A 22,833-nucleotide genomic window follows, 5' to 3' on the forward strand; every position below is an offset into this window, starting at 1 on the left:
CTGTTTTTCAAGTAACGGTTTCTGACTGCTGCTCATTAGGAAAACCTGTGAAAAAAGGTCAAGTCATAGGTATAGCATTAGGTGCCTGTCAAAATGGATCTCTCTTGTGTTCCTCCTTCAGTTACTAGTGTATGTTAGGACCCATAGACTTTCAAGATACGTTATTTGTAATAGTGTGGACGGAGGAGAATGGGTTGTCAGTTTCCTCATTTAATATCCTGGAGAAGATAAAAGTTGTGGCTGACATGCTCTTCAGACAGTAGTTAGATCTGTGAGTATTTCCCACTCTAAGAGGAGAGTGTTTGCAGCTTTGTCAGTTTGCCTCTTGCCTATCTCTCTATCTCTCCCTGGAGTTGATCCTTTTCTGCAAAGGTAGTTGACTGGTTATGGCAGTAACTGCAGCAGCCCTTCCCACTTTCTTTCCCTGATGTTTTCTTCCCCTCTGCTAAGGTGTTGAGCATTACTATAAACCAAGAGTGCTGAGATCAAGAAGCCTTGATTTTTTTGTCCTGAACTTAGTACTTGTTCTCCCTTCTGAAGTGGTGGTCTCCTGTTAAAGGGATCAGTAATACATAAAACCTGGGAAAACCTGGACCTGCCTACCTTTGTCCAGAGAAGCTGGGTAAGTGAAAGAGGCCATTCAGAGAGTGTGTGAGACTAGTTTCCAGGAATGTATTGTAGTTCCCGTTTTCTCAAGCTGAGATTCTTACAGGGTGAGTTTGATCCTAATAAAGCAACATCAGTGCACAAAGCAGATAGATTGGAGTTTGCTTGTTTAGCATTATCTGACTAGTTTCTCCTGTGCGACAGAATTTGCCTAGGATCTTTCATCTAAACCGTTCATTAAGCCACTGAAGTCCTTTTCAACGGTACTTTTTAACTAGTTCAGTGAGTACTTGTTCCAGAGCTTGTAAATTGATATGACTGAAAAGTTGGAGACAATTCTGTTGAAATCTCAACACCGCTTGTTTTGTAAAAGTACAGTCTGAAGGCAGAATTCATCGCTGAGTGCCAGAAGCTCACTCCAGATCCTCTAGAAGAGGATTTTCTTTCACCTAACTATAGTGTGCTCCAGAGAAAAGCTGTAACATGCCCTGGGTAGTGACAAAGCTTCTACCTGCATGTTCATGAAATACATTAATTCATGCTGTATCATCTAATGTTTTAGAATGCGTCTGGATGCATGAGTCTTCCATTATGTGTAGTGCTCTGTGCCAAAGACGAGAGCTTAAAATTAAAAAAAAAAAGGTATTGTTTGGCAAAATTAGAGTCGAACTTTCTGGAAGCTCTAATAACTTTTGGAATGTAAAGATCAGAAGCCCTGGGCAAAAGGTGTCACTTGTTCATACTTTCTCCAGATCCTTAATGTTGGACATTCAGTTGTTCTTTTCTGTTTGCAGTTTTACTATGTATTAATTTGTGCCATTTAGCCATTTGTATGGATAGTTCACCTTCGTTCTTCTTAAAATGGATGTTCATGAAGATTAACGATGTGTGTCTCCTTACCAGTAAGAACAAGCATATGTTATCTGTTCTATATTTGGGATATTGGAATCCATGGATCAACACAACCTGAATGGGTTCTTTGTCAGAAACATGAGAGATGTAACTGGCATTTGCTTTCTTCATTGTCTTTCATGCTCTACAGTAGGATTGTTTTATGAAGTTGTAATGTTTTGCTTTCTGATAGGAGGTTTCCAGTCACTCTCAACTTTGGGAACTGCCTTGGCTGGCATGTTTCTCAAAGCTGGCATCACACCTCTAGCCAGCAGTTGACAAATCTCTTCTGCCTTTATATGGCGTGAAATAGACTTTCTTGTGAATCTTCTAGATCATCTTACGTCAGAAGGGAAAGAAAACATGCGTTTTTCACCCTTTATTTAAAGAACACAGTGTTTAATGGTGCTTTTCCTGTGAAGGAGAAAATTCTTTGCAGAACAAATGGGAATTGTATTATTCCAGGAACGTACATAGTGGGTTTGAGTAGTGCAGAGCCCTGACTCATTTAGTACATTCTGGCCAAGGTACACTTTTGTTAAAAACAACTGATGTTGCTGTACAAGATAACCTGACTGCTTCTCTTTCATTTTCTAGCCACTTAAGATTGTTCTTATATACAAGGAAGTAGTGTTTGAAAACAAACCACCCATGTAGAGCACTTGAAACAAAGTCGTAGTGTAAGTGAAGATTAACTCTTAAGACTTCATAATTTTATTAACTTTAATAAAGCTATGAGTTTTGTTCATATTACTGTAGAACACTAAAGGACTCTTTCAGCACTCCTGGCTACGTCCAACATTATACTTGGTAAAATTTTTGTTGTTAATCTCAGATGGGATGCTCAAAGTGCACCCACATTGACAACAAGGATCCTGATGCTGTAATGGAAGCCTTGGAGAAAGTGATTTCACCTGGTACATCTTAGGACTGCAGGTCCCTTCAAAGTGTTTGTAGTACACTTCTAGTATAAGTCAAAACATGTGCTTGGTAGTGCAAGTTTGTATTGAGTTGTAGATACGAGGAAACCTAGTAGATGTTAAATGTTTTGTGTTAATACAAGTAGGACTTAACTGTCCATAGTGTGCAGACCTGTTACTGTCTTCATTCAGGTGATGTCTGCTTTGGCCTGCTTGCAACCTTGCCGAGTGCAAGTTGGTGACCCTACAGTTCAGAGGTGTAGGGATATAAATCCTGAGGCTTTAAGCTGTGTAAAGCAGGGGAAAGCAATAGGCGTGCTTTAGTGGCTTAAGCTTTGTGTTAACCAAGTCAAAGGGTTTCTTCTTCGTTTTAGACATAGAGTATACTGACACCTGGAGCATACACAGTTGTTTCCAAGGTATGATTTTTATATTGCAATGAATTTACATTTCTGGACAGTTCAGTCTTAAAAGCACTGCCTTGTGAAGATATTTCTGAATTTAAGTTCATACCTTAAATCTATAGTATTCAAGCTAATTGTTAAAAGTATTTAACCTTCCAAAATCAGAGTAAAAGGTTTTGTTTCTGTAGAAGAAAGTTTATGACTAAAAAAATTCCAGGAAAGAGCTGCTTCTAGTCCGAGTTAAATACTTAAGTTTCCTTGGAAAGGAAGATACTTGAATTTAAAGAATTAGGGAAAAGCAGCAAATTTGTTTAAAAAGCATTATATTTTTCATTTAAGAAAGTATCCTAAAAGCTAAAATAGTACAATATACATTAAAAAAAAGTTCAGTAGCAGCTCTTAGAGATTGATGTCCAAAGTGTTGTACTACTCAAAGATTCCATATGCTTCTACAGGGAAAGAAAAAAACAATCAACAGTACACTTTCATTTACATACAGTTAAAATTACTACTTGTATTTCAATTTTGTTAGCTGTTGCCTTTTAGAAGTTGATAGACTTTAAAACATTAGATCAATTATATGTCTCTTTGCCAGTTTCATTTCGCATGTAGTTACACATTCAGCTTCATTTTAAGGTAAATGGATTACTAAATGAAGATCCTTTTGCTTGTTGCTATTTGCTGCTGCTACTTGGATTCTAGTATTGTTATGTAGAGAAGTAGCAGTATTCCCAAATCATACTTCTCTCTGCCCTTTTCTATGGTTTTAAACTGTATGTGTATTTGCAATGTAAGAAAACAAGAACAGCATTCCCCGTTTTAGCAGTGTAGTTTTGAATCATTTCCAGAGTATATTAAAATTAGATTTGAATTTGAAAATAGGAACTGTGTTGCTTTGGAAAATAAATGTGTAGTTGTGGTACGGAAAGAAACATTTTGATATAAATAGCCTGGGTATCAAGATTGGAAGAGAAATCCTGCTCTGTTGACATTTTTATAAGACTAAGCATAGTGTACTGTGTTGTAACCTCCTTATTTTGTCATTTGTGTATGTGTGTATTACCATAGAGATGTGAATTCTGCAGGATGCGTGATTGCCTTGTAAAGCAGATAGAGGGTGATGTATTGCAGTACAGCTGTTACCTGAAAGGCTCTGTAGCTATCTCGACATGTGATAGAGCAGCTAAACAGGAGCAAGGACGTTTTCCTTCACTTCTGTGGTAGGCAGAAAGCCATTGGCTGTGCTGCTGGCTTCCATGGTAACTTGTCACTTTCTTAGGGCCTCTTGACATGCTTTAAAAAGTGCATAAATATTTTTGTGTTTGTACTTTCCCTTCTACCTATGAAAAGCAAGCTCTGGATCGTGACCACTTCATTCCTTAAGCAGTTCATACTTCTGCTGAAGAAAAGTTCTGAAAATATCTGCAAGCACCATTAAAAATATCATGTATAAAAGACATGAACTCAGCGTAGTCACCAAGTGCTGAATTTCTTCCAAAAACTCTAGAACTTGTGTTGAAGGGTTAAAGCAATATTCAGGCATGTATTCTCTTTGAACTGGGATTGAATTCTGCCTTGGGAGAAATTTTACATAATTAAGTGCTCTGCATAAGCAGCAGTAATTAAAAAGGATGTGTTGATACTAGGATTGTTTCTTGCCCAAAGCTGAACTTTTAGGGCAGTTCTAGTACTACACTCCGTTCCTATGGACACAGTCTGAGCGATGTGCCTGCCTGTCTGTATGCTTTTCACCCTTCAATAACTTGCGATTGTGCACTTTGTCACAGTGTATTTGGCAAAGCACACGTCTGAGAGATAGTAAGGGTAATACAAGCTTTGTAAAAACAAGTAGCCATATAGAAAACGAGTTGTATAAGTGTTCTGATGTTGGGGAATACTAGCTTGCAGTATGAGGCAGAAGGAACTTTGCATGGGAGTGAGATGATACAAATGGTGCAAAAATGAGAAAAGCTTCAGGTCAAATACCTTTTTAAATATTGCTTTTAGGAAACACGTTTATCAGAAGCCTTAAACTTCGTAGCTATAATGTTTGCAGAGCTGCTTCTGATAGGAGTGCTAAAAGAAATTGCTGTGTGTAACTGCCCATAGTGGGCTATGAAAGGGTCTTGAATGGCTTTCAGTTTTGAAACCTTTTTACATTGCTTTTAAGATTCTACCTTGTCCTCTAACTGAAGAAACAGATTTCTATGACCTTGCTACAAACTGAACTCCTTAAGTTGTAATGCAGAGCTTTGCTATTTTGAGATTCTAGGAAGTCAGACTTAAAATATTATTGAAAGCCATCCGGCTAATTGGGTAACCCACTGCAATATCCAGGTAATTGCTGCTTTTCTTCTCTGATAAGCAATTTGAGGTGTGGAGTGACTCTTTTCTGATATGCTGCAACATAGTGAATATAGAGCATGACGCTCTGCGGTTGTTACGAGTGGCCAGTCTTGGAGAAAATTGGAAGCAAAACCTCCCAGAGATTTTTTTCAAGTGTTAGTTACTCATGTGACTAAATGATGCTAAACAAAGATTTTTAAAACTCAGAAAATGCAGTTTTGTGGATGGACTTTGAGAAGCTGGTAAAAATTAAATAGATGCTCTTTCTTCGCATGAATCAGGAATAGCCTCAGCACGTGTCACACATGCCAGAATTGTGTGGAGAGATTAGTCTTTTATATTAAAATAGTAGTGCCAAAAGCCCCATTGTGCCTGGCTATATACAAATAACGTAATATCATGAGGTAAACTTGCAGCCATATCAAAGCTTCTTGAAATCCTAGTTTGTTCATGCTGTGTGCCTTAGGGTAGACTTTTACAGCAAGACTCTTGGCACAGAAAGGGTAAAACCGGTGCTTTAAAAGCATCTTCCTACTCTGGAATGCTTTTACATCTATCTCAGTCTTGTTTTTAAGCACCTTCTGAAAGTTGGATTATTTTGGTCCTACTTGAGCATCTAGTGGTACTACTGAGTATTAAATCTTTTTCAACTCATGTGACCTGAAGTCTTTGATGTTCAGTTACTCAGCTGTTGATGCATGATAGCCTTGTGAAAATAGATGATCCTCTTCCAGGCCAGTGCTTCTAAGCCTTGGCTACACCTCGTGATCATCAGGCTGCAACTGCATGAATTATTGAGCACTGACGTATTCTTAATCACAAATAGTGTTAATATCTCAAGGGGATGTTTAGCTTTTTTTAAGGGCTTTGAAGAAGTGGTGCAACAAGTTCTTGTTGCCTTGCCCTGGAGTGTTTGACTTAAACTCAGGATTGCTTCCTGATGCAAAAATTTAATATATGGGAGACTATGGCTTCCTCTGCCGTGGCTTTAAATAGGTATTCTAATGTAAGAGGTTTCTGGCTCTGTGGAAGGCTTTCTCCCCATTCCCCCCTCTTTAGCTGTGTGTGTGGCTGCGTTCATATCAAATGACTTCACAGATATGGTACAGAATAAATGAGCCGCAAAGGTCAAAAACGTAAGAATGCCCACAGGCAAGATCATTCCCCAGGTCTCGTTTTGTGTGGCTACGCAAACAGTGCTGTGAATAAAATGCCAACCTGTGTGTGCTTACATGTAATGCTTAGAGACCTGATATATGGTACAGCGTTATAGTTTGGCCCTGGCAGGAAAATGAAATCTGCAGTATTCACCTTAGTATGTCCTCGTAAAAATATCTCACCAAGCTGGAGTTGCTGGGCCACAGCTGTCGCTGAATTTGCTTTGGGACTGCATCTTCCTCATCTCAAAGCCAGAAATTCTGTGGACTCTCTGGATTGTTTTTAAGGGTTTTCAATGCAGGATGGTCACTAGGTCACCAGGTCCTCTACAACAAAATGTATTATTACCGAAATCACCTTGTTCCTAATCTATGAAGACCTGTCTGTTGAATGCTCAAAAGTGTTATAATCTAAATGTGACAGTTTATTAAATGTACTTCTTGTTGTGTAGCTAAAGAAAATAGCTTAAAAAGAAGTCTAATTGGAATAGGGACTGTTGCAGTAGCATTATTTTGGCTTCTGGTTGTTTGGGTTTTTTTGACTGCCTTTTGACTAGAATTACTTGAAGTGATGATTTATATTCTGTTTTGAATTACACTGAGTACAAAACCACAATAATCAAATTGTGTGGTTATTCTAAATTGGCACTGGTCTAAGGTAGAGGAGAGTTGGCCTTGTACGGCTATTGTTTGTTCTTAGTTGTTGAATTTGTTGGTGTTGTATAAGTTTTTTCCATACAAAAACCAAGGAAATAATATTGATAAGAAAACACAATACGGATGCTGGGACTGTTTCACAAGATAAGATTTAGATTTCCGTATATACTTGAATGGGAGTTAATCCTCATTTTGGGTGCTCAGCAACTACAGCACAGTGTCTCTGAACGGAAAGAACCAATGAAATGTAGCAGTGACCTGCTGAGAAACACCCTGTGTGATGGAAAGGGAGAGGCATCAGCATGAGTGTCAATCTCTTACAGTGTTAGTGTGAAGAGATGAGTAGGTGCATTGTCTGAACCAGATTAACTTGTTCTGTAGATTTTAAAGCCAGTCTTAAATAATCTTGGATTTAGAGCTTCAGATTATTGCTTGGTGGCTCTCATAATTAAAAGCAAACCAGTTAAGCGGGGACAAAGGGCATATAAGTGAGTCAGGTTAAATTCACACTTAGTAATATCTTTCCTCCCTTCATCATATGCTGGGTTGAAGAGGTTGTGATCTTTGAGTTCTAGTAATCAGTGTATTTAAACCTGGAGTTGTGTGCTAGTAGCCTGCTGGCAGTTCCTCTAATTTCTTACAATATGCTTTTGCACCTTTATTTTTGATTCTTCTTGCCCTTTATACCAGTTGGATAATTCAGCCCTTCATGCCTATATAACTTCATTTTGATGTAGTATCTTGGGTTTTCTTACATGTTTGCAAGCCTTTTGAGTCTGTCTCCTACGTATCAAATTCATCACAAATAAAACATTTCAGTTCTGTTGCTACACAGTAGATAGAACCTTCTCTTTGTCATGTCTCTTTTGGAGTGCAAACTAGAGGCTTCAGCTGGCCATTACTTAAATATTTCCTACACTACAAGAGCCTGTTCCTACCCTCCCCCACACATACTTGTTATCAAATGCAAGGAGATGCGCCATTTTGATGCATCCTATAATATACTGGCAGCCATAATTGTCACTAATGGCACCTCTATGTCTGAACTCTTTGGAGTGCTGTGTTTTGTCTCTTGGTGATCTTGGTCCTTCCAACCTGTACAGGGTGGAGGCAGTGATGCTCCTTGGGGTATCCAGGCATGCTTAGGGGTCAGTGCCTCTGACTGGGGCCTCTCTCTGCATTTATAACCTCCATCTCCTGATCTCTTTCTTGTTAAGTGCTGGCATGTTTTTGGGGAGGCATGCCTCCTTTTTAATCTCTCCTGAGCCAAGGTGGTAAAGAATCTTTGAAGTAGTGTGTCTTGGCAAATAATTTCTTTCCTTGACTTAGTGGAACTTTCTCAGTCCAGCCAATGTTCTTTGTCTCTTGGGTTCTCGAGCTGCACAATTTCTCTTTTGATGAACCCTTCCTAGGCAGGAGCTCAGTTGTGCCTGAAGCTCTCTCCACTTCCAGCAGATCTGGAAAGCTAAATGCCAATTTGTGTGTTATGGTTAGAGGCTGTCTGTTCAGCTTGCCATTGCTGTGATGGAGAGGCCATGCTCTCCCTCTGGGCTTTCTGCCCCTACCTTGTGCTCATCTACACTGACCGTGTTCCCTAGTCCTAACTCAGTCAAAAGTCATGTTTTCCTTCGCAGGGTTAAAATTCAATTAGGAAAGGGTGTCAGAGCAGGTCCAGGGAGGAGGGTAAGACTTTGAAGAAGAGAAAAGAACAGATGAGTTCTCGCCGATTTCCTCCCAGGGCAGTAAAACGTTGGTTTGACTCATCTGTAATACGTAAATTCATCCTAATGCAGCAAGGAAAACTCTTGGCTCTCTCCTGTGCTAGCTTGCTGCTTAGGCACACTGGTACTAGTTCTGGCACGAAGGAGAGACAGAACATGCACCCAGTTATGAGGAGGGTGGGATTGTGAGAGCTCTGATTTACGCTGTGTTAAGATGCCCTGTTACTTTGTGCCACCAGGGGAGGGGGAGGAAAAGCAAACACAAAAATATTTGTGGGGAAGGTGTTCCAGGCAACACTTCTGCTTCTGCCCTGTAGATTCTTCTGCCCTGTAGATTGCTGTGGGTTACTGGAGTTACCACAGGTGCTTGAATTTTAGCTGGCTACGGTGGTGTTTTGATTTGTTTCTGTTTTTTGGTGGTTTGTTTGTTTGTTTGTTTTCTTTTTTGGGGGGGAGAGGGTTGTGTTGTGGTTCAAAAGGTTGAGAAGGAAACAACAAACATTTTCAGGATTATCAAGAGTCAAGTGTTCCAGGTAGAGAGCAATAAATAAGTAAATCTAGAAGTGAATGGTCTCCATCAGTGTGGATGAAATCTGGAGAAGCCTCTGTTGGTAATTCAGCGGCAAACCAATGTCTTCTGAGCGCTTCTGTGCTTTTGGGAAATGCCCAGCACGCTCCCCTTCTTCCAGCAGCACCAGCCCCATGCGCAGGATGTGACTGTGCTGCCCAGTGCAGGCAGTTCATGCCTGTGCAGAAGCTGTCGGGAAGTGGCAAAAGTACAATCTGTCAGCACCTGGAGAGTGTTTTATTTCCTTTTTTGGCTTCACTGTGTTTGTTTAATCAGAACTATGCCCTAGAACTTGGCTCACTCATTTGGAGTTTTTTTTAAATGCCATTTAAAAAAAGTAGGCAAACAAGTTCTGTTTGTGCTCAAATGACCTTAACTGACTTGCAAATCTGGACCAAATTTAAATTAGTATGTTGATTTATTTCCAAAGTTGTATCCGCAGTTCCTTAGTTTATTTTATGGTGTGGTTTTATTTTTTTATTAGATCAGGCCTCAGAGGTGCAGGTGACAATGATGCTGACTGAAAGCTGTAAACTCAGAGGACTTCATCACAGGTAAGCTAAGTAGTGTTTGTAAGTAAAACTGTATCTGTATGCACTGAAAATACATGTGCTTAAAGCTCTCTAGGGGGAGAGGAAACATTTTTTTTCAGAATTCAGCAACATTTTTTAATGTTTGAATTTCAAGCCGTAAAAAGCTGAAACTATTTTTGTGTCACTTCAGGTTAAGAATTCTAGATACGCTTCTTATCGCAAAGGGTGCTTAAGCTTTTTTTCCGTCTGTAAAACCAAACAGTAGCAGCATATAGGAAAACGGGGAGTCTTTGGTTTGATGTTCCAAGCCACGCAGTGAAATATGGGTAGATATTCCTTTTATATATTCTTAGTTATTACAGAAAGAGATACTGCAGACACGTGTATGTTGTTTAAGTGCCATCCTCCCATATGGACACAAGGAAATGCTTTTCAGGACTCTCGCACATGTGTTGTCCTGGTGTGGAATTGTAACATCACTGATGGGATTTATTCCTCTGAGAATTAGTGCCATATTTTTCTGGGATGATGGCTTAAGTTTTTTTAAAGTGATGCCCCAAACATCTTGAGTTAGTGGCAATTTTGCAGCTTCGATTACAGGCTGACATTTGCCTTAAAAGATCTTCATTACTGGCATGTATGCAGGTAAGAAGTGGCTCATCATCAAGTAATTCATGATGGTAATTGTACTTTCTACTGGTAATGTGAAGGAAATTAAAATAGTTCAAGTAGAATTCTGTAGTTCATTTCTATTTTCAATATAAATGTATTTTCAACAGTTCATTTAGAAGTTGTTTTTCAGAGAGTTATTATAGTGAGGGCCTGGGCTAAAATACGGGATTGTATTAAGACAAGTAGCAAGTTCTTGGGGAAACATACTTAAAACTGAAGCAAAATGAAACACCCCCATCTCCTCATTCAAAATGAGCTGTTACACTCCGTTTTACAAGTCAAATCTTTTAGAAGTCCAAAAAGCTGCTTTTTCTGTAGACTACCCATAAAGGTAAGACCTTTATCTTAATTGAAGGCAGAGCTACCTAGGCATGTAGACACCTGACTATCAGGCAGAGTTGCCTTCTAAAAATCATTGTAGCTCCCTAAAGACTTACTAATATGTGGTCAGTAGAAGATACAATTTTTTTTTTTAAGAAATGTTTGGTGGGAAATTGTATCTGTATACAGTTTGTTTCAAGTTGCTTCAGGTTTATATGTTGATACTATAGAATTATGTTTAGAAACAATGCAACATGGGGTTATCTGAGCCATAAGGAAGGTTGGAATGGACCTTTAAAGTTGTTTAGAGGTGGACTTGATGCTGTTAGGTTTACTATTGGACTCGATCTTAAAGGTCTTTTTTGACCTAAATGAGTCTGTGATTCTAAAACACCTGTGATAAAACTCCTGAGATTCTTCTGCATTTAGAGTGAAATTTAATGTTTTGTTAATTCAAAACTAAAATTTTTTGTTCTGTCATATTGAAGTGGATCAAACATGATGGTTTGACTTTTTTTTTTTAAAAGCACTGTAATTGAGCTGTATGTTTCATGTTTGTAGTTGCATTTAGAATCATACACTTTCAAATTGAGGAATAACCTGTATACACAGGAATTCAGCCTTTTTGGACCAATTGAAAAAAATTGGAGTATTCTTCCTAATGCGAAAGTACTCGGACATCTATCTCATTTGAAAAAAAAACCCCATGTCTAGGGCTTCAGTTATTTGGAGACCTTGTGCTCTGCGATTCTTAATACAAGATTAAATGCTTTTCAGTGTTGAATAATTTTTACTTACTGTGTTTGGGGATCAAGAAGATTTTAATCAAATTCCAGTTTCATAAAATTAGAAACGTCTCTCTGTCTTCCAGGAACCTGCTACCTATCACTCATGTCTGTATAGAAGAGGGGGAGAAACCAATGGTGCTGCTGCCGTACATGAACTGGGGGAACCTTAAACTATTCTTGCGACAGTGCAAGCTGGTAGAGGCCAACAATCCTCAGGTACACTCAGAAACCTCTAACTTCTTACCCGTTAAGCTCAGACTTGGTTTGTCATCTCTGTGTGTGCCTTAAAAGGAATAGTTGTGGTATTCACCTGATCTGCTGTGACAATGACAGAACTGGCAAGCAGGTTCCCCAGCAAGTGTTTGTGTTGGTTCAAGGAAACCAAGGAAAGCAGCCTTGGTTGCGTTCAGAGGGCTTGAAGCTGAGTTAAAGTCTGATTAGGGTAGTAGCTGGTATATCAGTGCATCTATAAAAATACTGAAAAATAGAGAAAATGGTATATCATTGTGTATGTAAGTTGGAATACATAAGGGAAAATGGTGTATGGAGAAATTTCAGATGTACTGATTTACTTTTTGGTATGAGTTATAGATTATCTCTTGAATTACTGTTGTTCTTAATTATTTTACAGTAAGCCTAAAGCACTTCTGTTAAACTTTTAAGGTGCTGCTATAGGTTTGCTATTAAGTAAAATAACTGAATTTATTTAAAGTTAGATATTAAAGCAATCTGGGTTTTGTTTTTTTACTGCTGTGAGTGCTCTTTAGCATTCATAACTTTAGTGTGTTTCAGTGGAGTCTGTTGCATTGTACTTTATGAGAAGTGAGAAAATATTCCTAGATAAGAACATATTTTGCTTATTTTTAAAAATCTGAGTGTTTAGTGATGAATGTGTATATGTAGTACAATCATGCCTCTTATTAGGATTACCTTGTCTTGCATTTTCTTCAACTTCACCTTAGTTTAGCCTTTAAACTAACCAAGCACAAAATGAAATCTTGTTTCCTGAGGTCAGCATTTGTCTGAGTTATGTACCTGATTTCAAATTAGCAAGAGCTGCCTACTGTCTTAATTTACAAGCTATGATAAGTGACTACGAACTTTCAACTTTGATTTTTACTTATTTTGCTACTTAATCTGAGTTTAAAATCCCTATGCAATACGCCAATATCCCTTTCCAGGAATTTAAGTAGAAATGGTATTTATAGTCCGTAGTATGTCAGACAGGATTTGCCTCTCAGTTACTAGGTATGACTGCGCCCAACTGTCAAAAGATGGGACATTTGGTGTCCTAGATACTTTTAAGATGGAACTGTTCTACACATAACTAAAGCAAACTTGAGTTTTCTGAAGTAATATGTTGCTATTGTGCTTAATAACACCCTGTTAAGGTCAGGTTGAATGAGGCTTTGAACAACCTAGTGGGTCTAGTGGGATGTGCTATGGCAGGAGGATTGGACCTAGATGATCTTTAAAGTCCCTTCCAACCCAAACCATGCTATGATTCTATGATTATTTTACTTAAGTTTTATTTTAGCCTCAGTCTTGCAACTTCAGTGTGTCCAATTGCATACTGAGAAATGGAAGAGGGAATCCAAGGTGTAAATATGTGCCAGGGTTTAATTTATATAGGACTGTGAAGTTGTAAAGGTAGATGGAGAACAGCCTTTGATGCTTTTTTTCAGCAGTAGGTAGCGACAGGAATTTTGACTGCTGTTAGTGCTCTGTTGCCTGAAAATGAGTTGGTTTCCAGGGAAACAGAAAGCTGAGGTGTGATAAGAAGAGAGAAAATGACCATTTTTGCCCGTGTTTGCCACTAATCAAAGGAGAAGCTCTATAGCAGTGAGGCAATTGCAAACTGGAAACATTTGGCCCTGGCATGTCAAAACCAAAAAAAGTAATTAAAATTTTGATTAAAGAGTCTTCATAAATTTTCAACAGGTGATAGTGTCTGTAGTTACTACTAAAGGGGAAGGAGCACTAGAATACAACAGAACAGACACAGGCTGGCAGTTTTACAATGATTCTTGTTCTGTGCTTTTGCAGGCGATTTCCCAGCAGGATCTTGTACATATGGCTATTCAGATTGCATGTGGGATGAGTTATTTGGCCAGACGGGAGGTCATTCACAAAGACCTGGCTGCTAGAAACTGTGTGTAAGTACATTGCAGACAATGGTACATCAGTAGCTAGAGCTAGGATGGACTTTCTCCAGTTGACTGATCTGTCCTTTAAAATATGCTGCTGATTGGGTTTTTCATCGAATTTTGGGCGAATAGTTTTGGCAGTGAAGCTGTTTTCTTCTAAACTTGAAGTGAAGCAGAAAGCATGTTTTTTTAAGGAGAAAAAATGTGGTCATCTTATATAATTGCTTTTGCTAGGTTTTGTGTATCACTTTTTTAAAGGACTGAAAAATACTGAAGTTTTCCTTAAGCTTTAATAAAAACTTGGAATATCTTTAGCAGTTTATAAATAGATAGATTTTTGTATAAAGTTGTTTTTCTTCCTTTTTTTTTTTTCCTTAAAAATGGCTTAATGGTTTAGTTCATTGGTAGATTTCTTAGATGTCAAATGATTGATAGATATGAATGCACTTTTTAATGATAGGTGTGCCAAGGTAGGGCTTGAGACCACCTTCTGGCTGGAATACACCCTCAAAATGTAGAGATGGAGGTGTTTGGCTTTCTGTAAACCGTATCGCTTGGAAACTGCCAGCTGTGCTCATTCTTCACCTGTTTTAATACCTAATAAATGGAAACAGAAAATATAGGGCTCTACCTGAACTTAACTGAACATCTGAAAATATCAAAGGGGGCAGTTTAGTCTCTGAGTTTAGTTTTAGGATATCTGTAAATAACATCATAATTCAAGTAACACAGTTACTTTTCTGAATTCAAGACCGTGTTTGAAGCCTTAAATTCAATTTCTGGATTTAGAGACACACTTCTCCTTTTGCCTGCCCCCTCCTTGCCCCAAGGACATGCACCAGTCTGTTAATGAGCTACCAATGAAAGAAAAAGAGAAAGAAGCAACCTCTGTTTTATATCCCAGAGCTGTGTACAAATCGTTAGTCAGTGAAGTACCTTCTAATGTGGTAACTGAATTACTGATGAATATAACGTTTTTTAAGTTGATATTGACTGTTAGAGGTGATTTTGAGATTTGATGAGCTCTACTTTAAACAATTTCATGTGTGAAACAGTACATAATCGTTGGATCCCTTGGGATGAATGCACATGTTGCATTCCTTCAGTTACAATGCTTCATTTATTTTTGGAAGAAAATAAAGTGCCTCATGGTGTAGTCATCTCCTTGATTCCTCTTGTGTTTGATTGATAAACTAGTTAGTTTTTCAGAAATGCCACCCACATCCTGATGACCTTGAGGTGTGCATCATGTGTAATGTGAGAGACTTTTTGCCTTAGCCAACAACACCTGCAGGGTTTTCTAAGGCCCAATCTTCTGCCAGGGCAAATGGTGCAAAGACTGGAGCACACTCCTGAATCTTCAGGTTTCTCACTTGTGCAGGAAGGAGGAGTGACTGGGTTACTGTCTTGTTTCCTGTTCTTTGACTTCCATCTCTTTCAACTTTTTGCCACATTTCTGAATGTGTTCTTTCCTTATTTGCCAATATGTTTACGAATACGCCCTTGGAAATACCTCCTGGATCCTCACGGTCTCAGTCCTTCCAATATCTTCTTGTACCCCTTTTTGGTTGAGGGTTTGCTTTGATTGTTCCCACATCATCCTTGAAGTGGTAGCCCAGTTTTTGTCTTGGGGACAGCCTGTACTTCTAGTGTGTGGTCTGTCTTGGCGCCATGCTACTGGTGTCTGTTAGAGAGCTCTGCACATTTGGCTCAGCAATTAATAGCAAAACATGAGTCACATTCCTAACATCAGAATAGGTTCTGCTCCTGAAATTTGGACTGACTTGCCTGCTTAGTCCCTCAGGGTTGTCAGGGGTCACCGTTGCTACAGTTTTTGTCCACTGTGCTTCTGTCCACAAAACCACTCAGTCCTCTCAGGTGCCTTTGGCCCAGTTCTTCAAGCATACCAGCCGGGGCTGTGATGTTGCATCTGGGGGACAAAAAGAGGCACCCAGGTGACACTTAAGCACAGATGTAGCAAAATGCTGGGGCATGGTGAGCAGTGAGATCCACCGTGAAGCCATCCTTTGTGCTTTTGAACGGGTGCCACCAGGCTAGTCCAGCAGAATCTTTCCTGGCTCTTACATGGCATAAGGATGCTCAGTTTTATGGAGTTCCTGAGAGACTCTTCCTAATTTGTATTCCTTTTCCTCTCTGGTGAGCATGTTAAGGGAGAAGTGGTACCACAGGAGACAAAGATCATAAGCAGTGCTGCAGGGAAATTACCTTGTGACAACCTGTCACTTCTGTGCAGTGACTCAATAGCCGAATGCCCTTGCTGCAGCCCAGGCTGCTTGGCTCTTTGTCCTTCTGGGGCAAAGTCCAGTTTCACTTAGGTGCCGACGCACGTGATCTGGACTGCTGACAAAAATCAATTCATAGTGCACCTGGTGCTCTTTCTGCATGAGAAATGCAGGCAGGAACTGGGCATTTACTGATCGTGCTGCAGTACGAGGCATCTTGGGCTAACGTTAGGTTTTTAAAGAGGGTGTCAGTAGCCAGGATCCCTTGAAGGACTTCTGCTTATCTGCTTCTCCTTGCTTCCCCGGGTCTATTCCCATGCGGTGAAAGACTGGGAGGAGTTTATATGGACTGTATCAGACCTTTGTGCATGTGCCCTAATTTTGGGAAGGGAGCCAGGATTGCAACGGTCTTGGCAGGTTTATTAAAGGAGGAAATGCTTTTGGGTCTCCTGTGCCTGTGGCACGGTTGGGCCCAGTTAGAGTGGACATAGAGATTACGCACGTCGCATCGCTGGGAAATTACCCTTTGTATTGTGTTTGTTTACAGCCAGGTTTTCTAGGAATATGAACTCTTATAAGAATGATTAGATATGGAAATTTCCTTGTCTATGTATTTTGAGGGCAGCGAACTTACCTGAAAATGCATAGAACTGGAATAAATAAGGCAACACTTCAGATAGGCAGGGAACACACAAATTTGAGCATTTCTATTTAATTTTTCTCATCAAAATAAGGAAATAGTTGGCAAGGTGAGAAAACAGCAAAGTGTCATTTTGTTACAATCCCCCTAACCCAATGTTATTTCTATTTTTTTGTTTCATTTTTACACGTCCCAGAGGGGGGAAAAAGAAGTAAGCTGCATGAGCTTTTTGAAGTCATTTTTTGTTGACTAAAAGTAAGTTTCCCTTAGCCAGTATGCTACTTCTGACAACAGTCAGAATGAGTATCTCTTGTGGAGGGAAATAAATAATATCTTACCAGATTGCTGGATTAGAGACAGGCATTTTAGGCCGCAAATAGTATTGGTTATTTAACAAGATATTACTAGATTTTGCTTTGCTTAAATCTTTGGCTCGTTTTTGCTACAGAGGTACTATAGCCAAAATTTGTTTAATTGATCTGATAGGAGGTCTCCAAGGGAGGGAGAGTAATTTAAGGGAGTAGTTTGTTTTAACTGTATATTTTTGCACTTGTGTTTATTTAATCTTAAGACTTCTGATTTTTACAGTGCTTATCTGTTAATGCAGAGTAAATATGTTCTTTAATATTTGATAATCACAGAATATGTCTTGATCTAGAAGAATGCTAGGCCTTTGAAATGTTGATAGTGTGATTAGTGTTCCCCAATAAAATCCTGAGTCTGAAATTTAAGATTGAGCATGAATATTTTCTGTAAAACTGTATGCCAAATTTGTTAAATGCTTCTATTCTTTTAATTAGCATTGACGAGGCACTTCAGGTTAAGATTACAGACAATGCACTCTCTAGAGACCTATTTCCTATGGACTACCATTGCCTGGGAGATAATGAAAACAGACCAGTTCGATGGATGGCTCTTGAAAGTCTGGTAAACAATGAATTTTCCAGTGCTAGTGATGTGGTAAGTTGTTGTGGTTTTTTGTTTATTTTCCTTACGTTTTTAAAATGTGTTTTGTTGACTTTTTTCCCTTCTTTCATCTGTTTGAGAATCATACCACTGAATTAATTAACAGTGATTTTTCCAGAACAGCATCTGTACGCTTGCTTCCCCCACTTGCTGATCATGGCAGATAGGTTAAAGGTCAAGCAGACCCTTCTTACGCAGCAACATTGTCTGCTGCACCCTTGGTAGTGTTCGCAGAAAAGGAAATTAAATTCAGTAAGCATCTGTATTGGAACTTATCTGCTACTTGACTGAATGTAATCAAAAGTCCACAACAGGGCATTTCAGTTGCAGTTTCACAGATGTACAAAAGAGGGAAGAATTGCTTCCCTTGACCTGCTGCTGCGCTTGGGCTAACACGGCACAGGATGCACCTGGCCTCTTTCGCTTGAAGCATGCTGCTGATGCGCTCAACTGCTTCACCAGGATCCCCAGCGACTTTCTAGGCAGTGTGCCCCAGCCAGCCCAGGTGCACAGAGCTCTTCCCTCCCAGATGCAGGACATCACATTTGCTTTCTCAGAACTTTGAGGTTCCTGTCAGCCCGTTTTTCTTGCTTCTTGAGGTCCTTCTGCAGAGCCCTGTCCTCCAGCCTGTCAGCCACTCTGTGCCCGGATTGATATAATCCACAAACTTCCTGGTTGTTCATAATGAAGATAAACCAGTACTAATTCCTAAACAATGCTGCTAGTAACCAGCTGGTTGTAGCAGTTTTAATCCAGCAGTCCAGCCACTTCAGTGTCTGTGTCTCACTAGTTTGGTGATAAGGATGCTATAGAAGATGATATCAAAGGCCTTGCTGATGTCAAGGTGAACATCCGTTGCTCACCCTGTGTCCACTAATGCTGCCTTCTCACCAGGGAACTAGCCAAGTTACGCGGGCACAGTTAGCACTTGGTAAATCCACTCTGGCTGTTCACAGACACCTTATTGCTTCATGTACATGGAAGTGACTTCCAGGATCACGAGTTCCCTAACGGTAGCGGTAACTGCTGTTAGACTGCCTGGCCTGTAGCTCTCTGGGTCCCACCTCTTGAAGAGGAGGGTGCCTTTGTTCTAGTTGTCAGCTTCCTCCACCAGTTGTGGCGGCCTTTCAAAGAGCAGCATTGCAAAGGCCTCAGCTCCCTTGACACTCTCAGATGTGTCCTGTCTGGTGCAGTGGTCTGGTATGAATGTGGTTGGCTTCAGTGTTGCCTAAATGCTGAGCATTTCTGGTAGTTTTAACTCTGCTGAGCTTTGTTTTTTTCAAACTCCATCCTTGCATGCTTGGCGCATTCTTACTGTATTCCTCAAGTAGCCTTCTCATGCTTCCACCTTCTCTTTCCTTCCTCACTGCATCTGTGGGTTGCCTTCTACCATGCTTGCTTAGCTTCCTGCACGTTAGAACAGACTGTTCCTGTGCTTACAGGAGCTTGTGCTTGAAGATCAACCTGTGGCAGAGTGCTAATTAATGGTAAACCACGTGCCCTTGTGGTCTGTGTCTTCCTGCGTGTATTTTCTTTGATGATGATGCTTTCCTTTAACATGGCTGTATCCAGAGGTTGTAATCTGCATCTTAAAATGTGCTAGTTTTGAAAACTTTTGAAAAGTTCTTGTTGGCTTTTCTCTTTTTTTCCTCATTGCCATGGTTGCTACTAGTGCTCAGGCCATATTAAAAAAATACCCTGGATGCTTTTCACAAATATGGTGTAATATTTTTCTGTCTGCTTGCTAGGAATCAGTCAAGTTACCAGTTGCAGATAACTTAAATTACAAACAATTTACGCAGGGTCTGTTAAGGTGCAATTGGCATGTGTTATACATTTGCTTTTTGGATACTTTTCTTCAAAATGGTTTTGCTGGCTCAAAACATTCTAATGTGTTCCTCCTCTGCCAACAGTTACATCAGTCAATCAAAGTGCAGAAAAACAAAACACAGTTCCTGTTGAATTTTAATTCTGTATTTTTCCCCCTCTGTTGGACATGAAGCTCTGCATCTCTTTATGCCATTTTTATGCAGCTACTCATGGAAATAGAAACAGCTATATTCTCACAGTAGTTTTGCTTGAATTGCCCTTTATTCTCATGCTCTAGATGCACCACCACTCATCCCTCGACATTTTTCTTAAATGCAAACAAAAAGGATGTCCTCTGCCTTCCCACACTGCTCATAGATGGCTCTTCAGAGTGAGACTGTGACTTTGTCCCTGTCCTGAACTTCCCATCAGTGTCCACTGACAGCATCCCTTAGTTAAGGCTTTGGTTGAGGCAGGGGCAGGGTTTCTTTTCGTTAATACCAAGAATGTTTCAAGACTTGTAGAATTCTGCTCCTTTTTAATATATCATGATTTTTGCAGCAGTGAATCATCATGGTGCACTACCAGCACCATTTCTGTTCCTCTTGGGTCTCTTGATAGCAGCTAATAAAATCATTTTACTTGGACTGTACTTGCATGTGCATTAATTGATTTTTTGTTTTTTAAATGGTTTTTTTTTTCATTACCTTAAACTCCTTTTGGCAAGTATTGTTAGCTGAATGTGTTGAATGCTGATCCAGCTGTCAGGTTTACTTAGATGAAATCTTTTTTCCGATGATTCCTACCTACTCTTGTGCACATACTCAAAATACACCGATGACGTTGACTTCATGATGTTTTCGTTCAGTCTGCTCTTTGGAACCGTTGAATTTCACAGACTTTGTTTTGAAGAGTTTTGTGTAGTATTTTGAAGAGGCGAAACATAATATAAAATCTACATTTTTCAAAACAAAGATTTGATGTTTAATATTCCTTAGATTTGTTAAATGTTTTGAAATGTCATGCTGAGAAATACAGTAAACACATTATTTTTTAGCACTTAAAATTTAGTGCACTACGATTTTAATTTTAGTTTATCTGACACCTGTTCTGTGATCCCTAGTTGTCCCTGTTCAAGACAAAGTGTTATTATGTTGAGCTTGGGCATATATAGCATTTATGTAAAGCTTTCTTTGTGCAGTCTTATTTATGACTGATTTTGTGAAACATCTGAAGGAGCTCTCAAAATCTGGCATGTTCTGTTAATGCTGTACACTGTTTCCTCTTAGTGGGCCTTTGGAGTAACGCTGTGGGAGCTGATGACTTTAGGACAGACTCCGTATGTTGATATCGACCCCTTTGAGATGGCTGCTTATTTAAAGGACGGCTATCGAATAGCTCAGCCAATCAACTGCCCTGATGAACTGTAAGTGCGTGTTTTTGGAGAGAGGATAAAATGTGTTTTGCAACCAGCATGTTAAGGTGGTCTTACAAATGAAAGAGCTGGGTTTGTCTTCCCCTGCCTGCTTTTTCTGCCTTTTAGACAAATCTTCGTATAAGTATCTGGGTGGCTTCAGTGACCTACGCCAAGGAACTCAGGCTAAAATTTCATGGGTTTTTTATTGTTGTTGAGTTTCACTGAATCCTGACCCAACTCTTTTCCTTACTCTGACACACAGGAGAAATGGGGTTGATCAGCACATTGAGAGGAGGGGGGCAAAGGGACCAGGGGTTTTCATGCTAGTGCTTGTAGGGCTGCAGTCTAGGAAGCCACTAGGTTTGTAGGTAGAAGGAACCTCTCTTCTTTCACCAAGACAATTGAGAAGTGCTAGAGTGGAGTTAAACAGCAGTACTTGAGGTATTTATTCATAATCCTGGTGGTATAGGAGAAGGCACGTGCACAGGCACTACCTTCTGCCTTAGATGTTCTTCTAAATCCCCTTCCCATAAACCTCCCACAGAAACACCTTGAACTATACTTTTACAATAGTTCAGCAATTTCCAGTGAAATATGTATTGATTCCTCCTGGATTGCCTCTGACTTGTATCCTAAATTGAACCAGCACTTCCAGGGACAGCACATTTATTGATCGTTGCAAGTGTCTCTCTTCTGAAGTTGTTGTTCAGCGTCTTGTATTGGAAGATAGAAGATTCCTTTTCTTTTTCTGGTCAGCAGGTTTCTGTTTTTCACTTCAGGCTGGGACTGTGGCCACTTGCCTTATGTTCTTATGTCTTCCATTTGTCTTTGTCTTGCAGCTTTGCTGTGATGGCCTGCTGTTGGGCCCTAGATCCTGAAGAAAGACCCAAGTTTCAGCAGCTGGTGCAATGTCTAACTGAATTTCATGCAGCATTGGGAGCTTATGTCTGAAACTGCAGAAGAAAATTCAATTCACTGATTGGGAGAAGGCATGGCGTACATCTGCCCCTCCATGCATCACTTGGACTCACACACCTGATGTGTATAAAGCAACACCAAAGGGAGAAAGCACTTCTTCCAAAACACTGTGCCTTAGAATGCCTTAGTAGTCTGAAGTTTTTTGTAAGACCTCTTGATGTTGAATATTTTCTAGATATCACTTTTGCTAAATTAAATTGAGAACTTTTTATTTGCCAACAGGATTTTTAAAGTGTAGCGATAGTGAACTTAAACACGAGATTTGGATGGACTTTGCACTCTTACAACAGGCATGATTTTTTTTGAAGGGTATATGGAACTGGTAGGAAAATGAAGATAGGGAAAATAAATGCAAAAGCCACACTGCAAAAAGTTTTCCCTGCTTTTTAAAAATATTGAAAATGAATCTTTCTGACCAGCTCTAGTGTTTGTACTTGTATGTATCTGGAATAGCTTTTTAGTATCAACTTCTATTTTGAGACAACAGCACATTGTGGTTGGATCCACAAGCGGCATCTTACTTTTTTTTTTTAACCCATTCACAAATTTTTTGTGGAAAAGCTGGTCTTCAGGATACAATATCTCCTTTTTAAAGCAGTAAGTGATTATGTAAAAGTGATTCCAGTTTACCTCATACAGAGAGTAGTAAAGATGTGGGGTAAAAGTGGTCCCCCACCTCTCAAATAAAAGGCTGATGTGATTTTTTTTAAGATGTTTTTATGTGCTAAATAGAGGCCTTCAGAGAAGTGCCAAAGCAGCCCTTGTATGGGAGTCTTTCACCTCAGACTTCTGGATTCTGTGATTGCAGTTTCTCTTATTCAGAAAGGTACTGGTTGTTTTTTATGGGCTTTTATGGCCTGAAATGGGCTTAAATATATAAATATATATTTGTAAAGACACTTGCAGAGTAAAGAATGTTTTTCTATTACATCTAATGTGACAGCTTGGTCCCTCATATTGCCCTGCATATTGAATGTGCGGGTTGGTGGTTGCCCTCGGCCTGGAGCTGGCATGAAGACAAGGTGGATTGCCTGCCTCCCTCCCTGCTG

At 39.6% G+C, this 22,833-nt stretch overlaps 1 protein-coding gene across 1 annotated transcript; it reads left to right on the plus strand.

The window, feature by feature from the left end:
• Window positions 1-450: 450 nt before the first annotated feature.
• On the plus strand, window positions 451-22,357 carry RYK (receptor-like tyrosine kinase; the record flags this gene model as incomplete). Its single annotated transcript, XM_009865275.1, has 7 exons — window positions 451-552; window positions 9,755-9,824; window positions 11,668-11,800; window positions 13,631-13,740; window positions 17,415-17,574; window positions 20,679-20,815; window positions 21,646-22,357. Coding segments are annotated over 7 exons (824 nt in total), but the record flags the coding sequence as incomplete, so codon positions are not given.
• Window positions 22,358-22,833: the final 476 nt, after the last annotated feature.

This window comes from Apaloderma vittatum, unplaced genomic scaffold (genome assembly GCF_000703405.1).
Source record: "Apaloderma vittatum isolate BGI_N311 unplaced genomic scaffold, ASM70340v1 scaffold4382, whole genome shotgun sequence".
Taxonomy (NCBI): domain Eukaryota; kingdom Metazoa; phylum Chordata; class Aves; order Trogoniformes; family Trogonidae; genus Apaloderma; species Apaloderma vittatum.